This window comes from Pleurodeles waltl, chromosome 6 (assembly GCF_031143425.1).
Source record: "Pleurodeles waltl isolate 20211129_DDA chromosome 6, aPleWal1.hap1.20221129, whole genome shotgun sequence".
Classification (NCBI taxonomy): Eukaryota; Metazoa; Chordata; class Amphibia; order Caudata; family Salamandridae; genus Pleurodeles; species Pleurodeles waltl.
Genome location: NC_090445.1, coordinates 52,597,972 through 52,623,399, shown reverse-complemented (window position 1 = coordinate 52,623,399; position 25,428 = coordinate 52,597,972). Strand labels below are relative to the sequence as shown.

General features: G+C 47.4%; 1 protein-coding gene across 1 annotated transcript in view; it reads left to right on the top strand.

Annotated features, from left to right (window-relative positions):
• Positions 1 to 488: 488 nt before the first annotated feature.
• The window catches only part of LOC138299178 (complement C4-B-like), a 541,079-nt gene continuing 516,139 nt past the window's right edge, over positions 489 to 25,428 (top strand). Inside the window, exon 1 of the mRNA XM_069237273.1 lies at positions 489 to 634. Within this exon, the coding sequence (XP_069093374.1) occupies positions 570 to 634 (65 nt within the window). The 5' untranslated portion in view covers positions 489 to 569. The remainder of the gene's footprint in view (positions 635 to 25,428) is intronic.

Genomic DNA, 25,428 nt, shown 5'->3' with positions numbered 1-25,428 from the left:
CAATGGTTGAATTGTCTGGGTGGTGTCTGGTGACTCATTGTTGACTCCTGAGCAGGGCCCCTGACCAACAGCCCCACACCACAGCTCATGCATGGGAGAGTCGCATGTACAGTGCCCGATGACCCTGTCGTGACCCCCATTTGCACTGGAGCAGCACCTGAAGCACCCAATGCCGTAATCCTGGCATCTGCTTCTTCGGAGGAGGGCCGGGATGTCTCAGAATGGCATCGGCCCGGGGGTCTGCGCTCTGGGCAGGCCTTGTAAATATCTTAATTCTGGGAAAACGGTCAGCAGCGAAAAAAATATATAAATTCTGGGAAATCGGTCAGCAGCAAAAAAAAAATTTAAAAAATGGGCTTTTCAGGTCGGACGCCAGGAATGTGTCAATGGGGAAAATCCCGGAGCGGTTAATGTTTACAAGTGTAAACAGCCCGTGCCCAGCCTCCCTCGGCTTCCCCTCCCGCTGATCCCACTTTCGGATCATTCTGAAGGATGCAGGAGCCCAGATCACAGCACCCCTGAGAGAACAGAGCGCCACCGGGAAGGTGAACCCTCAAACCCCCGCTGCCATGGGGCTCCTCGTGCAGCTGGCATGGATCTGCGCCCTAGTGAACCTCGCCCGCCCGGCTCCAGCGTGAGTGTTTTCTCTCTTTTTTTTTTTAAGGGGGACTGGGTATTTGTGAGTTTGCAGCTTTCAAGGGAGAGCCCCGTTGTTTCTGAGAGCTCCGGATTTTGTCACAGAAGAGAAGTGAGACTCGGGGAGTACCTCAGAGGTCCTGTACAAACATCATCAGTGCTTTAAATGGGCCGGTACTGTCCGGCACTGAGTACTGGCACTTTTTTATTTTGAGAGGGAGAATACCGCACATCTCAAGAAAAACGTAATACTATAAGAGTACCGGCACTTCTCGGAAACAAGCAGGCACAGAGAACCTGCACTTTAATGTTTCCATTTCAAGCACTATCATACACTGCTCGTCCAAGAGTGAGGGGGTTTACTTACATAATGCACACTAGGGATGGGATTAATCGCATCTAGGCTCTTGAGGGCATTTCTGGTGTCGTACTGAGAGAAGTAAAACCCTCCACATCTGTGTCATGTGTTTACACAACCACCAGTGCTGGCCCCCCTCACTGGCCACGAGAGGGAGGGTCTGGCGCAACTTTCTAGTGTGACCAGCTCACACTGCCCACCATTCCCAGCACCTTACACTCTAGATTCTTAATCTACCAACGTTTCCTACTATCCACCAGTGCCAGCACCTCACACTACCTGTCGATGCCAGCTCTTCCAACTGCTTGCCAGTGCCAACTTCTCACACCGCTTGCCGGTGCCCGCTGCTTACACTGCCCACCAGTGCGTCCTTGTCATACTCCCTGCCACCGCCTCACACTGCCTCCTAGCGCCAGCCCCGCACACTGCCCATTGTGCGTCATTCTCGCAGTTCCTGGCAGTGCCAGTCCATCACAATGCTCACAAAGTGGCGCGGGAGTGCCAGGTACCCGCCCAACCCACCAGTGTAACTCCTCCCACTGTCCTCCAGGCGTGTCACTGTGCCTTTGAGTGGAAGTTCCAAATAATGGCCACCAGACCAGGGCCTGGTTCTCGTCCACTCCACCAGTGTCAGCACCGCACCCTCCGGGCCAGCTCCTGCCAGTGCCCTCCCGTATCAGCTTCTCCCATGCCCCCCAGGGCTGGTTTCACTGTGCTGGCGCTGCACACCGCACCAGTGAAACCGTCTCACCAACTATAAATATACATCAAATAAGCCCAGGAAAGGAGAGCGAATGTGGGGACTTTCTCAGGAGCACCAGGGTGCACAGGGTTACTGGACTCCTGGAAATACTCAGAGCTTTCACCACTGGTGTTCTAGGGCTTTAACCTACTAGCGAGGCCAGAACTGGGCACAAGTACCCCCCTTAGCACTTGGCTATCATGGTAGCGAGCAGTCCAAGGTTTATTCAGAGAATTGGTGTGGAGCACAAGCCCACGACTCAATGAGGCATCCAGGAATAATGTGTAGTGTCTAGCCAGTGCTTTTCCTTAGAAAGCACTGAAACACAACACATTACACACTCTTCAGAGGCGCTGCCTTGGTAAACAGTCGTCAGGTATCAATTACTACCGGCAGTGAGGCAGCCTAGGACTGGGATCCGGAGTTGGCACAATCCTAAATCCGTTTTAAAGTGATAATGATTCTTGTTTCAAAGGTCCCTTAGAAAAGTGTTTTAGATTTCACATCCTTGTTTTTATTTATTGTATTTTTCTGTGCACGTACATTCTGCCAAGTGGTCTATGTCATGGGTGACATCATTGATTAGTAAGTATTGGTTTACAAATCCAAGCATGCTAAATGCTGCTGTTTAAAAGTAGGGATGTGCGAAATTCACAGTAATGCTGTAAGCGAATAGAGCGTACTTATTCAAAGTGGCATAATGATGCAATTTCACATAAGAAATGCACGTAACAGATGCATCGCTAATGCCCCACCAGGGCAAATCTCTCTTTGGTCCCTTATAAGGCCCTAGCGCCTCCCCGCATCACACCAGCGTCATTTCTTTTCATGCTAATGTGGCTCAAGGAGCCAATTTACACCCCCCCCCTATATTTACAAAATGGCACAATGCATGCATTGCGCCGCTTTGTGACCCCTTGTGCCACATTATGCCGGTGTCAGGCATAATGCATGCAAGGTGGGCGTCCTGGAATTAGGAGGCCCGCAAAAACGGCGCACTGAAATCTACAAGATTTCATTGCAACATTTTTTGTATCATTTTTAACGCCTGCTCAGAGCAGGCGACACAATGACGCACCCATATTAACCTACGGACTTCCTTGCGCTTTGCTCCACCAGTGTCAAAATGTTTGACGCTAGTGGAGCAAAACTCCACAATAGCATAAAAAATTCTGACGTTGTTGGCCTAACGACTGCCACGGTGCGCTGTATTATACATTTGGCGCACACATGGTGTAGTTAGGAGGGGCAGGAGCAACGCAAGCAAACTGGAGCATCAGTACTCATGCGCCAGTTTCTTGTAAATCTGGCCCTAAGTACACATCCCCTAGTGTCTTTGTGCATCGTATTGTGTAGAACTCTTTAGAGCTTATTTATGAAAATTGGCACTGCACCTAGTGCAGGGCCACTTTTCTTGTGCCCTTTATTGTCCCCCTCATGCCACCATGTGTGCGCCTTATTTAATACATGGCACACAATGGCAGTAGTTAGGGAATTAGAATCAGAATTTTTGACGCCAGTTCGGCGCTTTGCAGGATTAGCGTAAAAAATTCTGACGCTAATCATGCAAAGCACCCAGAGGCCCATTAAAACCAATGGGAGCCTCCTTTTAACGCCTGCTCTGAGCAGGCATTAAAAGTGCCAAAAAAATGATGCAAAGAGGCCATTTTTTCAGCCCTCCTAACGGGGGAACACCCACTTTGCATACATTATGCCTAGCGCAAACATAATGTAGCGCAAAGGTTTACAAGGTGGTGCAATCTATGCATTGCGCCACTTTGTAAATCTGGCACGCCGATTTTGGCCTCGTTTGGCCACATTAGCGTAAAAAAAAAAAAATGACACTAATGTGGCGAACAGAGGCGCTAGGGGCTCTTAAATATGCCCCTTGGTCTGTGGTAACTGACACCTGTATGTAGGTGGGCATGAGTTCCTTTAGTCTGGTAGAGTTTTTGAAAATGGGCACCTGCAGGTGTTTTGCGTAAATTCTCTTTGTGTGCATGGGTACCCATATGCTGCATTTCTCTGTGTGGTTTTGTTACACAAAAGAGAACCCCATGGACTTTGCCTCAGCTTGTGTTTATTTTTGTCAGGAAATGTGTGTGTTTTGCGCAACAGTCAGTTGGTTACAATAACAGGTTTTAAGCCATTAGTTGCCATCAGGGCACTTGGTCATCTTTGGACCCTGACTTGTCAGTGTCTGTTGCAATAGATGGAATCTGCTAGATCAGAACATGCCTATGTGCCAGATCGTATATAGTGAATGCTTCCTATTCTGGGATTCACAACTCCAGTTCCATATTTCTTCATCTGGGTGATTCCTTTCAATTAGCAACAGTGACCATGCTGTAGTTATTTGATGTAATCTGCTGCCCACTTGTGGCTATTTATAGTAGTTCAAACTGGCAGCTACCTGCAATGGTTTTAATATAGCCCTGAAGCTTCAGGGAATGGAGAATCTCAGTGACTGAGCGAGGCATTTATCAGTTCAGCCTTCACTAGATGACATTATGGTGTTAGGACTGTCCTTGCCACAGGGCTTTACTAATTAAAAACAAACTCTCTGTTAGAAATGAGGTCTCTAGTTGGCATAGGTATACACCCTTGTCCAAGTAGGGACCACAATCCTAGTCAGGGTAAGTCACACACAATCCAAATTACCCTGTGCCCACCCTGTGGTAGCTTGGCACTGAGCAGTCAGGCTTAAATTAGAAGGCAGTGTGTAAAATATTTGTGCAATAAATCATGCAATAACATAGTGAAAACACCACAAAAAATACACCACACAGGTTTGGAAAATATATGATATTTATCTTGTTAAATTAAGGTCAAAACAATAAAGGATCAATAAGCACAAGTTGAAATATCACTTTTGCAGGATTAAAAAGAGTCTTAAAACTTAGAAATCAACAGTTGTCTCTTGCGTGCAGTAAGTATCTGGTTTGCATCAAAATTATCACACACGAAGACCGCAGAGGAGATGCGTGAAAAAATAGGGTGTGCGTCAGATTTTCCGACACGGCACAGACAATGGTTCGTTTCTTTCCACTGTGCAAGGGGCTTTGTGTCGATTTCTGGTGCACAGTCTTGGTTCCTCATTGCGATGCAGGGATCTTTTGATGCCCAGGGAGGATGCGTCGATCTTCACTCAGAAAGTTGGGTTGCATCGTACGGTTCAGCTGTGCAGAGATTTTCTTGTCGCAAGGCAGGCTGTGAGTCATTTCCGGCAGGCTGTGCGTCGATTTTCAGTGCACAAGAAATTTTCTTGAAGAGATGAAGTCTTTTTGGCCCTGAGACTTCAGAAAACAGAAGGCAAGCTCAATCCAAGCCCTTGGAGAGCACTTCTCAGCAAAGTCAGAGACCAAATAGGCAGCAGGGCAACAGCATGGCAGCAGTCTTTCACAACAAAGCAGTCCAGGTGAGTCCTTTGGGCAGCCAGGCAGTTCCTCTTGACAGGTTGCAGGTTCAGGTAGAGAAGTGTCTGCATTTGTGGGGTCAGGGACCCAGTTTATATACCCCAAAATGCCTTTGAAGTAGAGGAGACTTCAAAGAGTGGCTTTGAAGTGCACAAATCCCCTTTTCAGTACAGGTCTGTCTGCCAGGGTCCCAGTAGGGGGTTTACCAGTCCATTGTGTGAGGGCAGGCCACTGTCCTTTGAAATGTGTAAGGCCCGCCACCCAGGAAGCCCCATTCAGTATGCATATGAGTGCAGTTGTGACTGAGTGTCCTGTGTTTGTGGTTGTCTGGATAGAATGCACAAGGGAGCTGCCAACCAGCCCAGCCCAGAGGTTGATTGGAGACAGGCTGTAAGGCACAGATGGATTTAAGTGTAGAGTAATGCTCACTTTCTAAAAGTGGCATTTCGAAAATAGTAATATAAAACTCAACCTCACCAATAAGCAGGATTTTCTATTACCATTCTGACCATACTAAATATGACCTATTTACCCCTTTCTGATCAGAATCTACCACTTAAACAGTATATGAGGGTAGCCCTAATGCTAGTCTATGAAAGGGGCAGGCCTCATAGTAGTGTAAAACGAATTTAGGAGTTTTCCACTAACAGGACATGCTGGTTTTAAGGCAAAGAACAGGCAAACCACCTAACATACGGTACTGAGGGCTAGAGACATTGAAAAATGGGGAGTGGAAACTGAGGCGAATGGGCCCATTCAAAGTTTCAGGAAAGGTGGGAGGACCAGGTATACATTTGTCACTACCCACACATTGGCATCTTCACACAGTAGTACATGTTCCTTGGTTAAACAAGCCATTTCTGATGCACTTAGTAAACCTCCACCAATCCTAACAGGTGGGTCATCAGGGTAAGAAGACAAGGAGATCATTGGCATCTGTATCCATGCGGTCAGTTACAATATCTAATGGTCTCTAAAGAATATAGGGCCAGATGTATGACATTTTGTATTGTGACGCACAATTTGTGATCCTTTTGGAAATCGCAAATTGCGAGTGGCAAAACAAAATGTACAACAGTGTAAAGTGCACTGTTTGCGATTCCCAATGGGGTCGCAAATGACCTACCTCATCAATATGTGGTAGGTCGCAATCACAGCAATGATGGCTCACTCGGGACAGCAGACCACCATGTCTGTGACTGCTTTTTAAATAAAGCAGGATTTTTTTTTCTAATACAGCCCGTTTCCTCACAGGAAAACGGGATGCATTTAAAAACAAGCATTTGCAATGTAATGGGTCCCACGTTTGCTCGAGTTAGAGCTATTAGGGTTGTAAGGGCCAGATGTAGGTAGCGTTTTGCACCTCGCAAACGGTGAAAAACGCCGTTTGCGAGGCGCAAAAGGCCTCACGCGATGCAGAATCACATTTTGCGAGTCGGTACCGACTCGCAAAATGTGATTCCGACTCGCAAATAGGAAGAGGCGTTCCCTTCCTATTTGCGACTCGCACCGCGATGTAGAGTTGATTTGTGACCACGAAAGCGGTCGTAAATCAACTCACAGTTACCATCCACTTGAAGTGGATGGTAACTCATTCGCAAACGGGAAGGGGTCCACATGGGACCCCTTCCCCTTTTTGAATGCTCACAAAAATATTTTTTCAGAGCAGGCAGTGGTCCTATGGACCACTGCCTACTCTGAAAAAAACCGAAACAAAAAGGTTTCGCTATTTTTTCTATTTGCAGCTCGTTTTCCTTTAAGGAAAACGGGCTGCAAAGAGAAAAAAAAAAACTGCTTTATTTAAAAGCAGTCACAGACATGGTGGTCTGCTGGCTCCAGCAGGCCACCATCCCCGTGAGTGCCTAGACTCGCTATGGGGTCGCAAACTGCGACCCACCTCATAAATATTTATGAGGTGGGTCTTTGCGACCCCATAGCGAGTCGCAGAAGGTGTCTGAGACACCTTTCAGCATCGCGAATTGCGAGTTGTAATTTGTGAGTCGCTATAACTCGCAAATTGCAAGTCGCAATTTGTAACGTACCTTCATCTGGCCCTAAATTCCTAACTGGACTTTTCTTTCCACGTAAATTGAAAATTAAAAGTAAAACAGTTCACGTAAGCAAGCCGATTCAAAGCACCACAGCCGCCATGAGCTCCAAGGAGAAACATAAAATAAAAAAGAAGTTCACTTGCAGTCAAACGTATCGGCAATCGTGCAATTATCCATGTAACAGGGTTGATGTCCAAGGGGGTAATAAATCTGCCCCAAAGAGGGACAAACATAAAGCATTTACCAATGAAAGCAAATAATTTTTGAAAGGCAATCCCATGAACGAGTGATAGTGATGGGCATGCGGTGGGCGTGGTTAAAAGCCCAAAGATAGATTACAACAGGTCAGGGTTCTTGCGCGCTCGACCTAAAAACGGATTGGCTTCTGAAGTACCAGTCCTGAAGTCTTGGACATTTTTATCATGGTGTTTTTTTTAGCAAGAATGTTTCCTGTGGAGTGAGATAAATGCTGCTGCAAGTAAGCATATTTTTTCATTTTAAATAAATCTTTTCTTTAAAAAAAAACCTTCTGAAAGGGCTCATTGTGTCCATTCAATGCCAAAATCATTTGCAATGCTTCTTCCTTGTGGCAGTTTTGAGCAGTGGTCCAGCAGGTGGACTCGAAGCTTAGTACAAGCAATGAACGCGTCCTATATCTGTTTGGGTATTAAACGACAGTAGCTGTGGTGCATTGGGCCACTCAAACCCCTGATCCTAATGCCACTGCATGTGTTGCACGAAAGACAGCTACACCTGAAGAGAGTTGCTTACCCAAAGCAAATCCAGTTAGTTCTTGCTATAGACTTGGGGGGTGATTCTAACCTTGGCGGACGGCGGAGGCCGTCCGCCAAGGTACCGCCGTGAAATGACCGCACCGCGGTCAAAAGACCGCGGCGGCCATTTAAACATTTCCTCTGGGCCGGCGGGCGCTCTCCGAAAGAGCGCCCGCCGGCCCAGAGGAAATGCCCCTGCAACGAGGACGCCGGCTCAGAATTGAGCCGGCGTAGTTGCAGGGGTGCGACGGGTGCAGTTGCACCCGTCGCGTATTTCAGTGTCTGCAAGGCAGACACTGAAATACTTTGCGGGGCCCTCTTACGGGGGCCCCTGCCGTGCCCATGCCATTGGCATGGGCACGGCAGGGGCCCCCAGGGGCCCCGCGGCACCCCCTACCGCCATCCTGTTCATGGCGGGTTTCCCGCCATGAACAGGATGGCGGTAGGGGCTGTCAGAGCCATGAAGGATTCCCCCGAGCAGCGGTAAGTCGGCGGGAGCCCGCCGACTTGCCGCTTCTGACCGCGGCTGAACCGCCGCGGTCAGAATGCTCGTGGGAGCACCGCCAGCCTGTTGGCGGTGCTCCCGTGGTCGGTGGCCCTGGCGGCCACCGGCCGCCAGGGTCAGAATGACCCCCTTGATCCCTACACCATATTAAGTTTGGCGGTATTAACTTGGAAAAGCATTCAGTGCACTGAAAGCTCAGACTTTGTGTTCCCTGCATCCCTAAAATTTGTGAAAATATTCGGCAATTTTATGTTTTTGTGAAATCCTTATTTTTGCAGAGGTGATGCCCCATATTAGGTTATACAAGCTGCTTTCTGCAGTTTGCCCAACAAATCATTTTGATTTTAATTTCGGACTCAGCTTTTGAACCTGATAATCTTTTACCGGGGCGGAACGACATCTTGCTATTCTGCAATAATGCTTCATTTTGAGGGGCTACCGCATTCGTACAGCCTCGAAGCACTTTAGTGAAAGCTATTATCATTAACAATAATAATCCCAATAATAACAACTCACACGTCCTCGGTGCTTACACGATAATACGTTAAAGCCTGTCCTATTGCTTTTTAACACTAGTTTTCATCCATTCACTATGTACATTTTCATTTTAGCTATGTCTTTTTAATATAAACATAAGCCATAACTCCAAGACTTTTTAAAGTACTACGGGCATTATTTTTCTAGTACTTCTACCATATTTATACTTTTTTAGTGCCACATTTGCGTCGTATTCTGACGCAAAATCGGGGCAAACTTACAAAATACAATTTTAGGGTGGAGCTCTGGCCTCTGTTGTAATCTCTCTGTGGGGTTTTATTTTGTAAGTTTGCGCCGATTTTGTGTCAGAAAACGACGCAAATGCGGCACTAAAAAAGTATAAATAAGGGCCCTAATGTCGACAAAGTCACGGATCTTGCGCTTCCGGACCATGCACTTTTAGTCAAAGCGCTATACAATACAATTACCATACCTTGGAAGTTAGATTTCAAAACAACTTTAAAAAAACAACCAAAACTCATCTTTTCAGAGTTACTGGATTTTCCATAAAGTTCCTCCTCCAAAGACCAGCGCCCACAAGCAAAAATAGAAACAAGCTTTTGCAATACAATGGGTGTCGTGTATGCTCGAGTTAGAGCTATTAGCGTTGTAAACTAGAGGACACGTGACAATGCATATGAGCAGCGGTGGCCGCTGCAAATCTCAATGGGAGGGTGGTGGGGGTGTGGAAGGGGACAGGGGAATTCACCCAAAAATATTTTTTTTTTAAACGAGCGCAATCGTGCTGTATAAAACCCAGCGAGATCGCGCTGTGTAGGAAATAAAAAGAAAAAATAGTCCAGAAATCATGCTGAAAACATACAGACTTGCATGTTTTGAGTAGTAGGCCAGTGCACTCGAGGAGGGCTAGACACCGGAAAAGGCATAACGTATGCATGCCTTTCACTAATAAAATCAAGCTAATTTTAAATGGCAAGTCCACAAACCAATGAAATTGTCAGGCATGACATGGGCGTGGTTAAAACCCCATAGAGAGATTACAACAGAGGCCAGAGCTCGACCCTAAAAAATGAAAATGTTTCTTTCATTTTTTCTGAGTAGGGAGTGGTCCGTGGGACCCCTGCCTGCTCTGAAAATAGTTTTACGCCCCCATTCACAAAGGGAAGGGGTCCCTTGGGGGCCCCTTCCCATTTGCGAATGGTTACCACCAACTGGAGGTTGGTGGTAACTGCGAATGTTTTGCGACCACATTCATACATGCCAGTGCTATTCGGTTTTAGGAAGGGAGGCCCTAAACACCCCCTTTCTGATACCGAATCACAAAAGCAAAATGCGATTCAGTAACAAGTTACTGAATCGCATTTTGCCTTTTGTACATAGCAAAATGCATTTTACCGGTGCCCGATGGGCTGTTTGGAACCGGTAAAATGGTTCGTACATCTGGTCCATGATCTTTTAACAGGTCATGGGAAACTGCAGGGTTTCTCTATGGTCCCAAGCCGGTAAAAGAGTTCTATTGATATCATCCATTGGAGGTGCACACTTCAGAGGGGGGTGGGGGGAATAATGTCAGGATTGAGGCAAAGTACAGACAGACTGCTAACCAATAAATACATGGGGCTTGAAATTCTTGAAAGCAGGTCAATGGAAACTAAGGATAATTGAAACAGTAGCTCACTAACTGCATGGTAGTCAGTCACTCAGTTCCCGGGTCTGGTGTCATTTTCAGGTTAATGGAGGTAGAGTCATATTTAAGGCTACACTTGGCTCTTAGTCTTCCGGCGATATGTCTTTAGTTGTGTTGGTTGTAGCAGGCTGGACTGGCTTGTAGTGAGTACCAAGGGGTACTTGCACCTTGCACCAGGCCCAGTTATCCCTTATTAGTGTATAGGGTGTCTAGCAGCTTAGGCTGATAGATAATGGTAGCTTAGCAGAGCAGCTTAGGCTGAACTAGGAGACGTGTGAAGCTACTACAGTACCACTTAGTGTCATATGCACAATATCATAAGAAAACACAATACACAGTTATACTAAAAATAAAGGTACTTTATTTTTATGACAGTATGCCAAAGTATCTTAGAGTGTACCCTCAGTGAGAGGATAGGAAATATACACAAGATATATATACACAATAGCAAAAATATGCAGTATAGTCTTAGAAAACAGTGCAAACAATGTATAGTTACAATAGGATGCAATGGGGAAACATAGGGATAGGGGCAACACAAACCATATACTCCAAAAGTGGAATGCGAACCACGAATGGACCCCAAACCTATGTGACCTTGTAGAGGGTCGCTGGGACTATTAGAAAATAGTGAGAGTTAGAAAAATAACCCTCCCCAAGACCCTGAAAAGTGAGTGCAAAGTGCACTAAAGTTCCCCTAAGGACAAAATAGTCGTGATAGAGGAATAATGCAGGAAAGACACAAACCAGCAATGCAACAACTGTGGATTTCCAATCTAGGGTACCTGTGGAACAAGGGGACCAAGTCCAAAAGTCACAAGCAAGTCGGAGATGGGCAGATGCCCAGGAAATGCCAGCTGCGGGTGCAAAGAAGCTTCGACTGGACAGAAGAAGCTGAGGTTTCTGCAGGAACGAAAAGGGCTAGAGACTTCCCCTTTGGTGGACGGATCCCTCTCGCCTTGGAGAGTCGTGCAGAAGTGTTTTCCCGCTGAAAGGACGCCAACAAGCCTTGCTAGTCGCAAATCGTGCGTTTGGCGTTTTTGGACGCTGCTGGGGCCCAGGAAGGACCAGGAGGTCGCAAATTGGACCTGAAGAGAGAGGGGACGTCGAGCAAGACAAAGAGCCCTCACTAAAGCAGGTAGCACCCAGAGAAGTGCCAGAAACAGGCACTACGAGGATGCGTGAAACGGTGCTCGCCGAAGTTGCACAAAGGAGTCCGACGTCGCCGGAGACCAACTTAGAAAGTCGTGCAATGCAGGTTAGAGTGCCGTGGACCCAGGCTTGGCTGTGCACAAAGGATTTCCGCCGGAAGTGCACAGGGGCCGGAGTAGCTGCAAAGTCGCGGTTCCCAGCAATGCAGCCCAGCGAGGTGAGGCAAGGACTTACCTCCACCAAACTTGGACTGAAGAGTCACTGGACTGTGGGGGTCACTTGGACAGAGTTGCTGGATTCGAGGGACCTCGCTCGTCATGCTGAGAGGAGACCCAAGGGACCGGTAATGCAGCTTTTTGGTGCCTGCGGTTGCAGGGGGAAGATTCCGTCGACCCACGGGAGATTTCTTCGGAGCTTCTGGTGCAGAGAGGAGGCAGGCTACCCCCACAGCATGCACAAGCAGGAAAACAGTCGAGAAGGCGGCAGGATCAGCGTTACAGAGTTGCAGTAGTCGTCTTTGCTACTATGTTGCAGGTTTGCAGGCTTCCAGCGCGGTCAGCAGTCGATTCCTTATCAGAAGGTGAAGAGGGAGATGCAGAGGAACTCGGATGAGCTCTTGCATTCGTTATCTAAAGTTTCCCCAGAGACAGAGACCCTAAATAGCCAGAAAAGAGGGTTTGGCTACTTAGGAGAGAGGATAGGCTACTAACACCTGAAGGAGCCTATCAGCAGGAGTCTCTGACGTCACCTGGTGGCACTGGCCACTCAGAGCAGTCCAGTGTGCCAGCAGCACCTCTGTTTCCAAGATGGCAGAGGTCTGGAGCACACTGGAGGAGCTCTGGACACCTCCCAGGGGAGGTGCAGGTCAGGGGAGTGGTCACTCCCCTTTCCTTTGTCCAGTTTCGCGCCAGAGCAGGGGCTAAGGGGTCCCTGAACCTGTGTAGACTGGCTTATGCAGAATTGGGCACATCTGTGCCCAAGAAATCATTTCCAGAGGCTGGGGGAGGCTACTCCTCCCCTGCCTTCACACCATTTTCCAAAGGGAGAGGGTGTCACACCCTCTCTCAGAGGAAGTTCTTTGTTCTGCCATCCTGGGCCAGGCCTGGCTGGACCCCAGGAGGGCAGATGCCTGTCTGAGGGGTTGGCAGCAGCAGCAGCTGCAGTGAAACCCCAGGAAGGGCAGTTTGGCAGTACCAGGGTCTGTGCTACAGACCACTGGGATCATGGGATTGTGCCAACTATGCCAGGATGGCATAGAGGGGGCAATTCCATGATCATAGACATGTTACATGGCCATATTCGGAGTTACCATTGTGAAGCTACATATAGGTAGTGACCTATATGTAGTGCACGCGTGTAATGGTGTCCCTGCACTCACAAAGTTCAGGGAATTGGCTCTGAACGATGTGGGGGCACCTTGGCTAGTGCCAGGGTGCCCTCACACTAAGTAACTTTGCACCTAACCTTTACCAGGTAAAGGTTAGACATATAGGTGACTTATAAGTTACTTAAGTGCAGTGTAAAATGGCTGTGAAATAACGTGGACGTTATTTCACTCAGGCTGCAGTGGCAGGCCTGTGTAAGAATTGTCAGAGCTCCCTATGGGTGGCAAAAGAAATGCTGCAGCCCATAGGGATCTCCTGGAACCCCAATACCCTGGGTACCTCAGTACCATATACTAGGGAATTATAAGGGTGTTCCAGTAAGCCAATGTAAATTGGTAAAAATGGTCACTAGCCTGTTAGTGACAATTTGGAAAGAAATGAGAGAGCATAACTGTGAGAAGGTAGCCTCTTTCTAGCCTTGTTACCCCCACTTTTGGCCTGTTTGTGAGTGTATGTCAGGGTGTTTGTCACTGTTTTCACTGTCTCACTGGAATCCTGATAGCCAGGCCTCAGTGCTCATAGTGAAAACACTATGTTTTCAGTATGTTTGTTATGTGTCACTGGGTTCCTGCTGGTCAGGACCCCAGTGCTCATAGGTTTGTGGCCTATATGTATGGGTCACTGGGACCCTGTCACACAGGGCCCCAGTGCTCATAGGTGTGCATGTATATGTTCCCTGTGTGGTGCCTAACTGTCTCACTGAGGCTCTGCTAACCAGAACCTCAGTGGTTATGCTCTCTCATTACTTTCAAATTGTCACTAACAGGCTAGTGACCAATTTTACCAATTTACATTGGCTTACTGGAACACCCTTATAATTCCCTAGTATATGGTACTGAGGTACCCAGGGTATTGGGGTTCCAGGAGATCCCTATGGGCTGCAGCATTTCTTTTGCCACCCATAGGGAGCTCTGACAATTCTTACACAGGCCTGCCACTGCAGCCTGAGTGAAATAACGTCCACGTTATTTCACAGCCATTTTACACTGCACTTAAGTAACTTATAAGTCACCTATATGTCTAACCTTTACCTGGTAAAGGTTAGGTGCAAAGTTACTTAGTGTGAGGGCACCCTGGCACTAGCCAAGGTGCCCCCACATCGTTCAGAGCCAATTCCCTGAACTTTGTGAGTGCGGGGACACCATTACACGCGTGCACTACATATAGGTCACTACCTATATGTAGCTTCACCATGGTAACTCCGAATATGGCCATGTAACATGTCTATGATCATGGAATTGCCCCCTCTATACCATCCTGGCATAGTTGGCACAATCCCATGATCCCAGTGGTCTGTAGCACAGACCCTGGTACTGCCAAACTGCCCTTCCTGGGGTTTCACTGCAGCTGCTGCTGCTGCCAACCCCTCAGACAGGCAGCTGCCCTCCTGGGGTCCAGCCAGGCCTGGCCCAGGATGGCAGAACAAAGAACTTCCTCTGAGAGAGGGTGTGACACCCTCTCCCTTTGGAAAATGGTGTGAAGGCAGGGGAGGAGTAGCCTCCCCCAGCCTCTGGAAATGCTTTGTTGGGCACAGATGTGCCCAATTCTGCATAAGCCAGTCTACACCGGTTCAGGGACCCCTTAGCCCCTGCTCTGGCGCGAAACTGGACAAAGGAAAGGGGAGTGACCACTCCCCTGACCTGCACCTCCCCTGGGAGGTGTCCAGAGCTCCTCCAGTGTGCTCCAGACCTCTGCCATCTTGGAAACAGAGGTGCTGCTGGCACACTGGACTGCTCTGAGTGGCCAGTGCCACCAGGTGACGTCAGAGACTCCTGCTGATAGGCTCCTTCAGGTGTTAGTAGCCTTTCCTCTCTCCTAGGTAGCCAAACCCTCTTTTCTGGCTATTTAGGGTCTCTGTCTCTGGGGAAACTTTAGATAACGAATGCATGAGCTCAGCCGAGTTCCTCTGCATCTCCCTCTTCACCTTCTGATAAGGAATCGACCGCTGACCGCGCTGGAAGCCTGCAAACCTGCAACATAGTAGCAAAGACGACTACTGCAACTCTGTAACGCTGATCCTGCCGCCTTCTCGACTGTTTTCCTGCTTGTGCATGCTGTGGGGGTAGTCTGCCTCCTCTCTGCACCAGAAGCTCCGAAGAAATCTCCCGTGGGTCGACGGAATCTTCCCCCTGCAACCGCAGGCACCAAAAAGCTGCATTACCGGTCCCTTGGGTCTCCTCTCAGCACGACGAGCGAGGTCCCTTGAATCCAGCGACGCTGTCCAAGTGACCCCCACAGTCCAGTGACTCTTCAGCCCAATTTTGGTGGAGGTAAGTCCTTGCCTCACCTCGCTGGGCTGCATTGCTGGGAACCGCGACTTTGCAGCTACTCCGGCCCCTGTGCACTTCCGGCGGAAATCCTTCGTGCACAGCCAAGCCTGGGTCCACGGCACTCTAACCTGCATTGCACGACTTTCTAAGTTGGTCTCCGGCGACGTGGGACTCCTTTGTGCAACTTCGGCGAGCACCGTTTCACGCATCCTCGTAGTGCCTGTTTCTGGCACTTCTCCGGGGGCTACCTGCTTCAGTGAGGGCTATTTGTCTTGCTCGACGTCCCCTCTCTCTGCAGGTCCAATTTGCGACCTCCTGGTCCCTCCTGGGCCCCAGCAGCGTCCAAAACGCCAAACGCACGATTTGCGTGTAGCAAGGCTTGTTGGCGTCCATCCGGCGGGAAAACACTTCTGCACGACTCTCCAAGGCGTGAGGGATCCATCCTCCAAAGGGGAAGTCTCTAGCCCTTGTCATTCCTGCAGTATTCACAGTTCTTCAGCCTAGTAAGAGCTTCTTTGCACCAACCGCTGGCATTTCTTGGGCATCTGCCCATCTCCGAGTTGCTTGTGACTTTTGGACTTGGTCCCCTTGTTCCACAGGTACCCTCAGTCAGGAATCCATCGTTGTTGCATTGCTGATTTGTGTTTTCCTTGCATTTTCCCTCTAACACGACTATTTTGTCCTTAGGGAAACTTTGGTGCACTTTGCACTCACTTTTCAGGATCTTGGGGAGGGCTATTTTTCTAACTCTCACTATTTTCTAATAGTCCCAGCGACCCTCTACAAGGTCACATAGGTTTGGGGTCCATTCGTGGTTCGCATTCCACTTTTGGAGTATATGGTTTGTGTTGCCCCTATCCCTATGTTTCCCCATTGCATCCTATTGTAACTATACATTGTTTGCACTGTTTTCTAAGACTATACTGCATATTTTTGCTACTGTGTATATATATCTTGTGTATATTTCCTATCCTCTCACTGAGGGTACACTCTAAGATACTTTGGCATATTGCCATAAAAATAAAGTACCTTTATTTTTAGTATAACTGTGTATTGTGTTTTCTTATGATATTGTGCATATGACACTAAGTGGTACTGTAGTAGCTTCACACGTCTCCTAGTTCAGCCTAAGCTGCTCTGCTAAGCTACCATTATCTATCAGCCAAAGCTGCTAGACACCCTATACACTAATAAGGGATAACTGGGCCTGGTGCAAGGTGCAACTACCCCTTGGTACTCACTACAAGCCAGTCCAGCCTCCTACACTGGTTGTGCAGTGGTGGGATAAGTGCTTGAGACTACTTACCACTCTTGTCATTGTACTTTTCATAAGAGAAAAATATACAAAACAAGGTCAGTGTATATACACATAGCCAAAAAGTTTTGCATTTCCTCTTTTCACTCTTTTCTAAGTGCTGAAAAGTACTCCTAAACTTTCAAAAAGTTCTTAAAAGTTTAAAAAGTTTTTTCTGTCTTTCCAAAAAGTTCTGAAAACTTTTTTCTCTTTTTCTATCACTTTAACTCTCTCTAAAAAATGTCTGGCACAGGAAAAAATGTTGAACTGTCCAAACTTGCATATGATCACCTTAGCTGGAAAGGAGCAAGGAGTCTCTGCATAGAGAGAGGTTTGAGTGTAGGGAAGAATCCTTCCCTAGAACTGTTAATTAATATGCTTAGAGTACAGGATAAGGCCATAAGTGCCCAATCTGTAGAAAAAGTAGCTAATGGTTCTCAATCTGATCCAGGGACTCCCCCAGGAAAAGGTTCAGGAAAGAAACTTCTCAGCCTGCCCATTACTAGACAGTCTAGCATAGTTGGTACAGAGGTTGAATCACACCATACTGATGGTGTGCTCTCACATTATGCTGGTAGCCAAGCTGTTAGGGTGCCCTCTGTAAGGGACAGGTCTCCTTCTGTTCATTCCCATCATACCTCTGTATCTAGAAATGTCCCTCCCACCGACCCTGATGACAGATTGTTAGAAAGGGAGCTCAATAGATTGAGAGTGGAACAAACCAGACTGAAGCTCAAGAAGCAACAGCTGGATTTGGATAGACAGTCTTTAGAAATAGAGAGGGAAAGACAGAAGTTGGGTTTAGATACCCATGGTGGCAGCAGCAGTATTCCCCATAGTCATCCTGCAAAAGAGCATGATTCCAGGAATCTGCACAAGATAGTTCCCCCTTATAAGGAGGGGGATGACATTAACAAGTGGTTTGCTGCACTTGAGAGGGCCTGTGCTGTACAGGATGTCCCTCAAAAGCAGTGGGCTGCTATCCTATGGCTATCATTTAGTGGAAAAGGTAGGGATAGGCTCCTTACTGTGAAAGAAAATGATGCCAATAATTTTACAGTTCTTAAGAATGCACTCCTGGATGGTTATGGCTTAACCACTGAACAGTACAGGATAAAGTTCAGAGAGACCAAAAAGGAGTCTTCACAAGACTGGGTTGATTTCATTGACCATTCAGTGAAGGCCTTGGAGGGGTGGTTACATGGCAGTAAAGTTACTGATTATGAAAGCCTGTATAACACAATCCTGAGAGAGCATATACTTAATAATTGTGTGTCTGATTTGTTGCACCAGTACCTGGTAGACTCTGATCTGACCTCTCCCCAAGAATTGGGAAAGAAGGCAGACAAATGGGTCAGAACAAGGGTGAACAGAAAAGTTCATACAGGGGGCGACAAAGATGGCAATAAGAAGAAAGATGGTGACAAATCTCAAGATAAGCATGGGGATAAGGGTAAAACCAAAGATCCCACTTCAAATCTTAAACACTCTTCAGAGGGTGGGGATAAAACAAATTCTTCCTCTTCTTCCCAACCTGCACACATTAAAAAGCCTTGGTGCTTTGTGTGTAAAAATAGAGGCCATAGGCCAGGGGATAAGTCCTGTCCAGGTAAACCCCCTGAGCCTACCACCACTAATACATCAAGCTCTAGTGCCCCTAGCAGTAGTGGTACTAGTGGTGGGACTGCTGGCAACAGTCAAGCAAAGGGTGTAGTTGGGTTCACTTATGGGTCCATAGTGGAAACTGATGTAATCAGTCCCAAGACAGTTTCTGTCACACCTAGTGGCATTGGCCTTGCCACACTGGCTGCTTGTCCCCTTACAATGGATAAGTACAGGCAGACAGTTTCAATAAATGGTGTTGAGGCCTTGGCCTACAGGGACACAGGTGCCAGTTTCACTTTGGTGACTGACAACCTAGTGCACCCTGATCAACACATCATTGGACAACAGTATAAGATTATTGATGTCCATAACTCCACTAAGTTTCTTCCCTTAGCTATAATTCAGTTTAGTTGGGGTGGAGTTACTGGCCCTAAGCAGGTGGTGGTATCACCTAGCTTACCTGTAGACTGTCTCTTAGGTAATGACCTAGAGGCCTCAGGTTGGGCTGATGTAGAGTTTTATGCCCATGCAGCCATGCTGGGCATCCCTGAGGAATTGTTCCCTCTCATTTCAAGTGAAATGAAAAAGCAAAGGAGAGAAGGCCTGAAAACTCAGGATCCCTCTCCATCAACAGGTAAAAAGGGTATCACAGTATCCCCTAACCACCCTACCATTCAGGATACTATTCCTGTGGTGGGAGAAACCTCTCCTGGGTGGCACCTGTTCCAAGGGAATCATCAGCTGGCAAAGCTGGACTCCCTGAGGTGGAAGTACCTCTCTGTGGGATAACTAACATTGGTGAGAAAAACAGCACCATTTTAGTTAACATGGAGCATCCCTCCAGCCCTCCCAGAGAAACTTTAGTGCAGAAACCCTGCACTACCTCACAACACTTAGGACAGCATCCCTGCCCTAGTGTGGAGCTCATAGGACAGCATCCCTGCCCTGCTCCAACTCAAGAGAAACAGCATCCCTGTTCTCTCTTCCAGCCAGATGGACAAAGTTTTTGCCCAGCTATGGCTTTTCTGAGACAGCATCCCTGTCTGGCATTTCCATCACTACAAATAGGTTCAGTGGACACTTCCCACTGCTCTAAACTAAAACTTACTGATAGAAAGTCTGAAAATACATCTTCACATTGTTGCTTAGCTAAAAAACTTCAAACAGGGTGGTTTACATCCCCACAGGGAAGTAACCATATAGTGGATGATAAAGGGAGTAACCAGTCTATTGCAGAGCTACTCTCTACTTATCACCACTTAGACAATAAAGTCTCAACTGGCCAAGGTCAGCCTTATTGTCCTTCGTTTGGGGGGGGGTTGTGTGAGAAGGTAGCCTCTTTCTAGCCTTGTTACCCCCACTTTTGGCCTGTTTGTGAGTGTATGTCAGGGTGTTTGTCACTGTTTTCACTGTCTCACTGGGATCCTGATAGCCAGGCCTCAGTGCTCATAGTGAAAACACTATGTTTTCAGTATGTTTGTTATGTGTCACTGGGATCCTGCTGGTCAGGACCCCAGTGCTCATAGGTTTGTGGCCTATATGTATGGGTCACTGGGACCCTGTCACACAGGGCCCCAGTGCTCATAGGTGTGCATGTATATGTTCCCTGTGTGGTGCCTAACTGTCTCACTGAGGCTCTGCTAAACAGAACCTCAGTGGTTATGCTCTCTCATTACTTTCAAATTGTCACTAACAGGCTAGTGACCAATTTTACCAATTTACATTGGCTTACTGGAACACCCTTATAATTCCCTAGTATATGGTACTGAGGTACCCAGGGTATTGGGGTTCCAGGAGATCCCTATGGGCTGCAGCATTTCTTTTGCCACCCATAGGGAGCTCTGACAATTCTTACACAGGCCTGCCACTGCAGCCTGAGTGAAATAACGTCCACGTTATTTCACAGCCATTTTACACTGCACTTAAGTAACTTATAAGTCACCTATATGTCTAACCTTTACCTGGTAAAGGTTAGGTGCAAAGTTACTTAGTGTGAGGGCACCCTGGCACTAGCCAAGGTGCCCCCACATCGTTCAGAGCCAATTCCCTGAACTTTGTGAGTGCGGGGACACCATTACACGCGTGCACTACATATAGGTCACTACCTATATGTAGCTTCACCATGGTAACTCCGAATATGGCCATGTAACATGTCTATGATCATGGAATTGCCCCCTCTATACCATCCTGGCATAGTTGGCACAATCCCATGATCCCAGTGGTCTGTAGCACAGACCCTGGTACTGCCAAACTGCCCTTCCTGGGGTTTCACTGCAGCTGCTGCTGCTGCCAACCCCTCAGACAGGCAGCTGCCCTCCAGGGGCCCAGCCAGGCCTGGCCCAGGATGGCAGAACAAAGAACTTCCTCTGAGAGAGGGTGTGACACCCTCTCCCTTTGGAAAATGGTGTGAAGGCAGGGGAGGAGTAGCCTCCCCCAGCCTCTGGAAATGCTTTGTTGGGCACAGATGTGCCCAATTCTGCATAAGCCAGTCTACACCGGTTCAGGGACCCCTTAGCCCCTGCTCTGGCGCGAAACTGGACAAAGGAAAGGGGAGTGACCACTCCCCTGACCTGCACCTCCCCTGGGAGGTGTCCAGAGCTCCTCCAGTGTGCTCCAGACCTCTGCCATCTTGGAAACAGAGGTGCTGCTGGCACACTGGACTGCTCTGAGTGGCCAGTGCCACCAGGTGACGTCAGAGACTCCTGCTGATAGGCTCCTTCAGGTGTTAGTAGCCTTTCCTCTCTCCTAGGTAGCCAAACCCTCTTTTCTGGCTATTTAGGGTCTCTGTCTCTGGGGAAACTTTAGATAACGAATGCATGAGCTCAGCCGAGTTCCTCTGCATCTCCCTCTTCACCTTCTGATAAGGAATCGACCGCTGACCGCGCTGGAAGCCTGCAAACCTGCAACATAGTAGCAAAGACGACTACTGCAACTCTGTAACGCTGATCCTGCCGCCTTCTCGACTGTTTTCCTGCTTGTGCATGCTGTGGGGGTAGTCTGCCTCCTCTCTGCACCAGAAACTCCGAAGAAATCTCCCGTGGGTCGACGGAATCTTCCCCCTGCAACCGCAGGCACCAAAAAGCTGCATTACCGGTCCCTTGGGTCTCCTCTCAGCACGACGAGCGAGGTCCCTCGAATCCAGCGACGCTGTCCAAGTGACCCCCACAGTCCAGTGACTCTTCAGCCCAATTTTGGTGGAGGTAAGTCCTTGCCTCACCTCGCTGGGCTGCATTGCTGGGAACCGCGACTTTGCAGCTACTCCGGCCCCTGTGCACTTCCGGCGGAAATCCTTTGTGCACAGCCAAGCCTGGATCCACGGCACTCTAACCTGCATTGCACGACTTTCTAAGTTGGTCTCCGGTGACGTGGGACTCCTTTGTGCAACTTCGGCGAGCACTGTTTCACGCATCCTCGTAGTGCCTGTTTCTGGCACTTCTCCGGGGGCTACCTGCTTCAGTGAGGGCTCTTTGTCTTGCTCGACGTCCCCTCTCTCTGCAGGTCCAATTTGCGACCTCCTGGTCCCTCCTGGGCCCCAACAGCGTCCAAAACGCCAAACGCACGATTTGCGTGTAGCAAGGCTTGTTGGCGTCCATCCGGCGGGAAAACACTTCTGCACGACTCTCCAAGGCGTGGGGGATCCATCCTCCAAAGGGGAAGTCTCTAGCCCTTGTCGTTCCTGCAGTATTCACAGTTCTTCAGCCTAGTAAGAGCTTCTTTGCACCAACCGCTGGCATTTCTTGGGCATCTGCCCATCTCCGAGTTGCTTGTGACTTTTGGACTTGGTCCCCTTGTTCCACAGGTACCCTCAGTCAGGAATCCATCGTTGTTGCATTGCTGATTTGTGTTTTCCTTGCATTTTCCCTCTAACACGACTATTTTGTCCTTAGGGAAACTTTGGTGCACTTTGCACTCACTTTTCAGGGTCTTGGGGAGGGCTATTTTTCTAACTCTCACTATTTTCTAATAGTCCCAGCGACCCTCTACAAGGTCACATAGGTTTGGGGTCCATTCGTGGTTCGCATTCCACTTTTGGAGTATATGGTTTGTGTTGCCCCTATCCCTATGTTTCCCCATTGCATCCTATTGTAACTATACATTGTTTGCACTGTTTTCTAAGACTATACTGCATATTTTTGCTACTGTGTATATATATCTTGTGTATATTTCCTATCCTCTCACTGAGGGTACACTCTAAGATACTTTGGCATATTGCCATAAAAATAAAGTACCTTTATTTTTAGTATAACTGTGTATTGTGTTTTCTTATGATATTGTGCATATGACACTAAGTGGTACTGTAGTAGCTTCACACGTCTCCTAGTTCAGCCTAAGCTGCTCTGCTAAGCTACCATTATCTATCAGCCTAAGCTGCTAGACACCCTATACACTAATAAGGGATAACTGGGCCTGGTGCAAGGTGCAAGTACCCCTTGGTACTCACTACAAGCCAGTCCAGCCTCCTACAATAACCACTGAGGTTCTGATTAGCAGAGCCTCAGTGAGACAGTTAGTCACTACACAGGTAACACATTCAGGCACACTTATGAGCACTGGGGCCCTGGGTTACCAGGGTCCCAGTGACACATACAACTAAAACAACATATATACAGTGAAAAATGGGGGTAACATGCCAGGCAAGATGGTACTTTCCTACATTGGTATCTCGCCTGCATACCAGTTTGCACTTCTATCCATCCCTCATGTTTTTAATATTGATCCATTTTGGTTGCCTTAGTCTCCCCATTAGTCATCCCTTTGGCTTGACCCTTATGTTAGTTTGCCTATTTATCGTTATTGCACCTCTGTCCTGTGTGTTTTCGGCACTGTCTTTGGGCTCTTGGTGGAATTTCAAGTTGTCCTGAGGCTCATCACAGTCACTTCTGATGCCAAAACCAGTATGTTTTGTTAACTTATTTGTTCATTGCATTTTTCAGCATAGCAATCAGTATGAATACTGCAAAGGTAAATATGGTGCTGGAATTACCTTTTTCATGAAATGTGAAAGAAGTACTAAGGTTCAATGGTTTCTCTCGTTTCTATGGGCTATTCAGAACGTTTGTATGATCTTGATGGACTTTATAAATGACTAAACTATCATCTAACAGCTATACAACGTTGATTGTCATTGATTAAGGCACAACAATGAGATACTTCTTCATTCCAATTCAGAAGCTTCCCAATGTTGTTGACATAGCATATATTTTATTTGTTCACATCTTCCATCCACATAGCCCTCAAGAAATCACAATTTCAGATAGAGGGACGCAGTTCATAGCATTTTTATTTTTTTGGAGAGGACCAATGAAAAAAGTGGGTGCCAGGCATTTCAAACCTACTAGCTGTCATCCAAAGACTGAAGGACAAAGTGAATGGCCAAATCAATCTCTGGAAAAATATTTAGAATGCTTCTCATTAATTACCCAAATGCCTGATAGCTGTGGATTCCCTTAGCAGAATTTGCATGCACTAACTCACTGCATTTATCATTTGTAATTGGTAAGATATTCCTTCTTTTGTGCCTATGGATATCTTCCTCAGATGTTACCACATAAAGTTACCATTTCCACTGTTCCCTCTGTGACAGCACTCCTACACAGACTTCAAGATATGGTGAAGGTAGCACACCGACATCATGTGCAGGCGAAAGTGACTTATAAAAGCTTTGCTGATAAACATCGTAGAAAGGCACCAGAATATCAAGGTGTAGTTATTTACCAAATGACCAACCATTCCTCGATTGCACTCTAAATCCACGCCCCTATTTGTAGGGCCAATCAAAGTTTTGGGAAAAGTGAGAAGATCAGCCATATCTCTAACCTTATACTGGCAGGTCCGGGCACAATTACACATATCTAAAGTGAAACGAGCTATTTCTGATGCGCTTACTGAAGCTAAACCAGTTTTAATCCAACCGTCACCAGATTAAGAAGATGAGATCATTGACTCCTCACACTTGTTGTTTTTTTCCTTTCTTTTCCCACAGTTTTTTCGATAGTTCATCCTTTGCCTTGACTCTTATGCTGGCATGTTTGCCTTCCTGTATTTATTGTACCTCTGCCCAGTATGTTTGTGGCAAAAACAACAAGGTGATTGATGGAATGTTTGAATTAATCTCAGACACTGGCAATTGCACTGAGTCCCATCCCAATCCATCGTTTTTTACCCATCATGCCACCTTAGTTTGGACCCAGCCATACGCACATCAGTGTTAACCCTGCTCCTCATGGGAACAATGCAGCCTGAACTGCCAGGCCAGGTCCTCCTTGAACCGGAAGCCAAAAAATACAGGACTCAAATCACCCTTGTCAGGGGCTCTTCAGTCGGGTATAGTTTGGTTCCAGTGGCACAATTAATCCAGGACCTATGTCTGGGAATGCCAAGTGCATTTAAGGTGAAAAATGCAAAAATAACAAGGTGATGGATGAAATGCTTGAATTAATCTCAGACACTGCCAATCGCTCTGGGCCGCATCCCAATCCATTGTTTTTAGTCCTCCGTGCCAATCACGTTTGGACCCAGCCATATGCAAATCAGTCTTGATCCTGCACCCATAAGGAACAAGGTTGAGGCTCATTTGCATATGGCTGGATCCAAACTGAAGTGGAATGGTGGGCAAAAAATAAATGGTTTGGGATGCTGCCCGAGCAATTGCCAGTAGCTTAGATTAATTCGAGCATTTCAACCATCACCTTGTATTTTTTTGCAGTATGTCTGCAGGCAGCATCCTGGGGCTTTAAACTGGATTCCATGTCAGTTTAATGCTCAAGAAAGCAGCACATGCTACTGAAATTGGTAAGCTTTGTAAAACTATTTGTATATTGCTTTGTCTCCTGGTTGCCCTGTCTTCAATTCGGGTCATTCATTCCCACCGCCACATAACAGACGTACTGTGTGCCATCCCTTACCTGAGACTATTCCTAGCCAGAGAGTGAGCTCCAGTCTGGTGTTTCTCTCTCACTCCCTTTCCCTGTTTTTCCCCAGATTCCAATCGTGGGTAGCAAGTCTATCTTTCCCCTCTTCTTTAGGTATTCAGGGATGGCTGGAGCTTTCACAGGT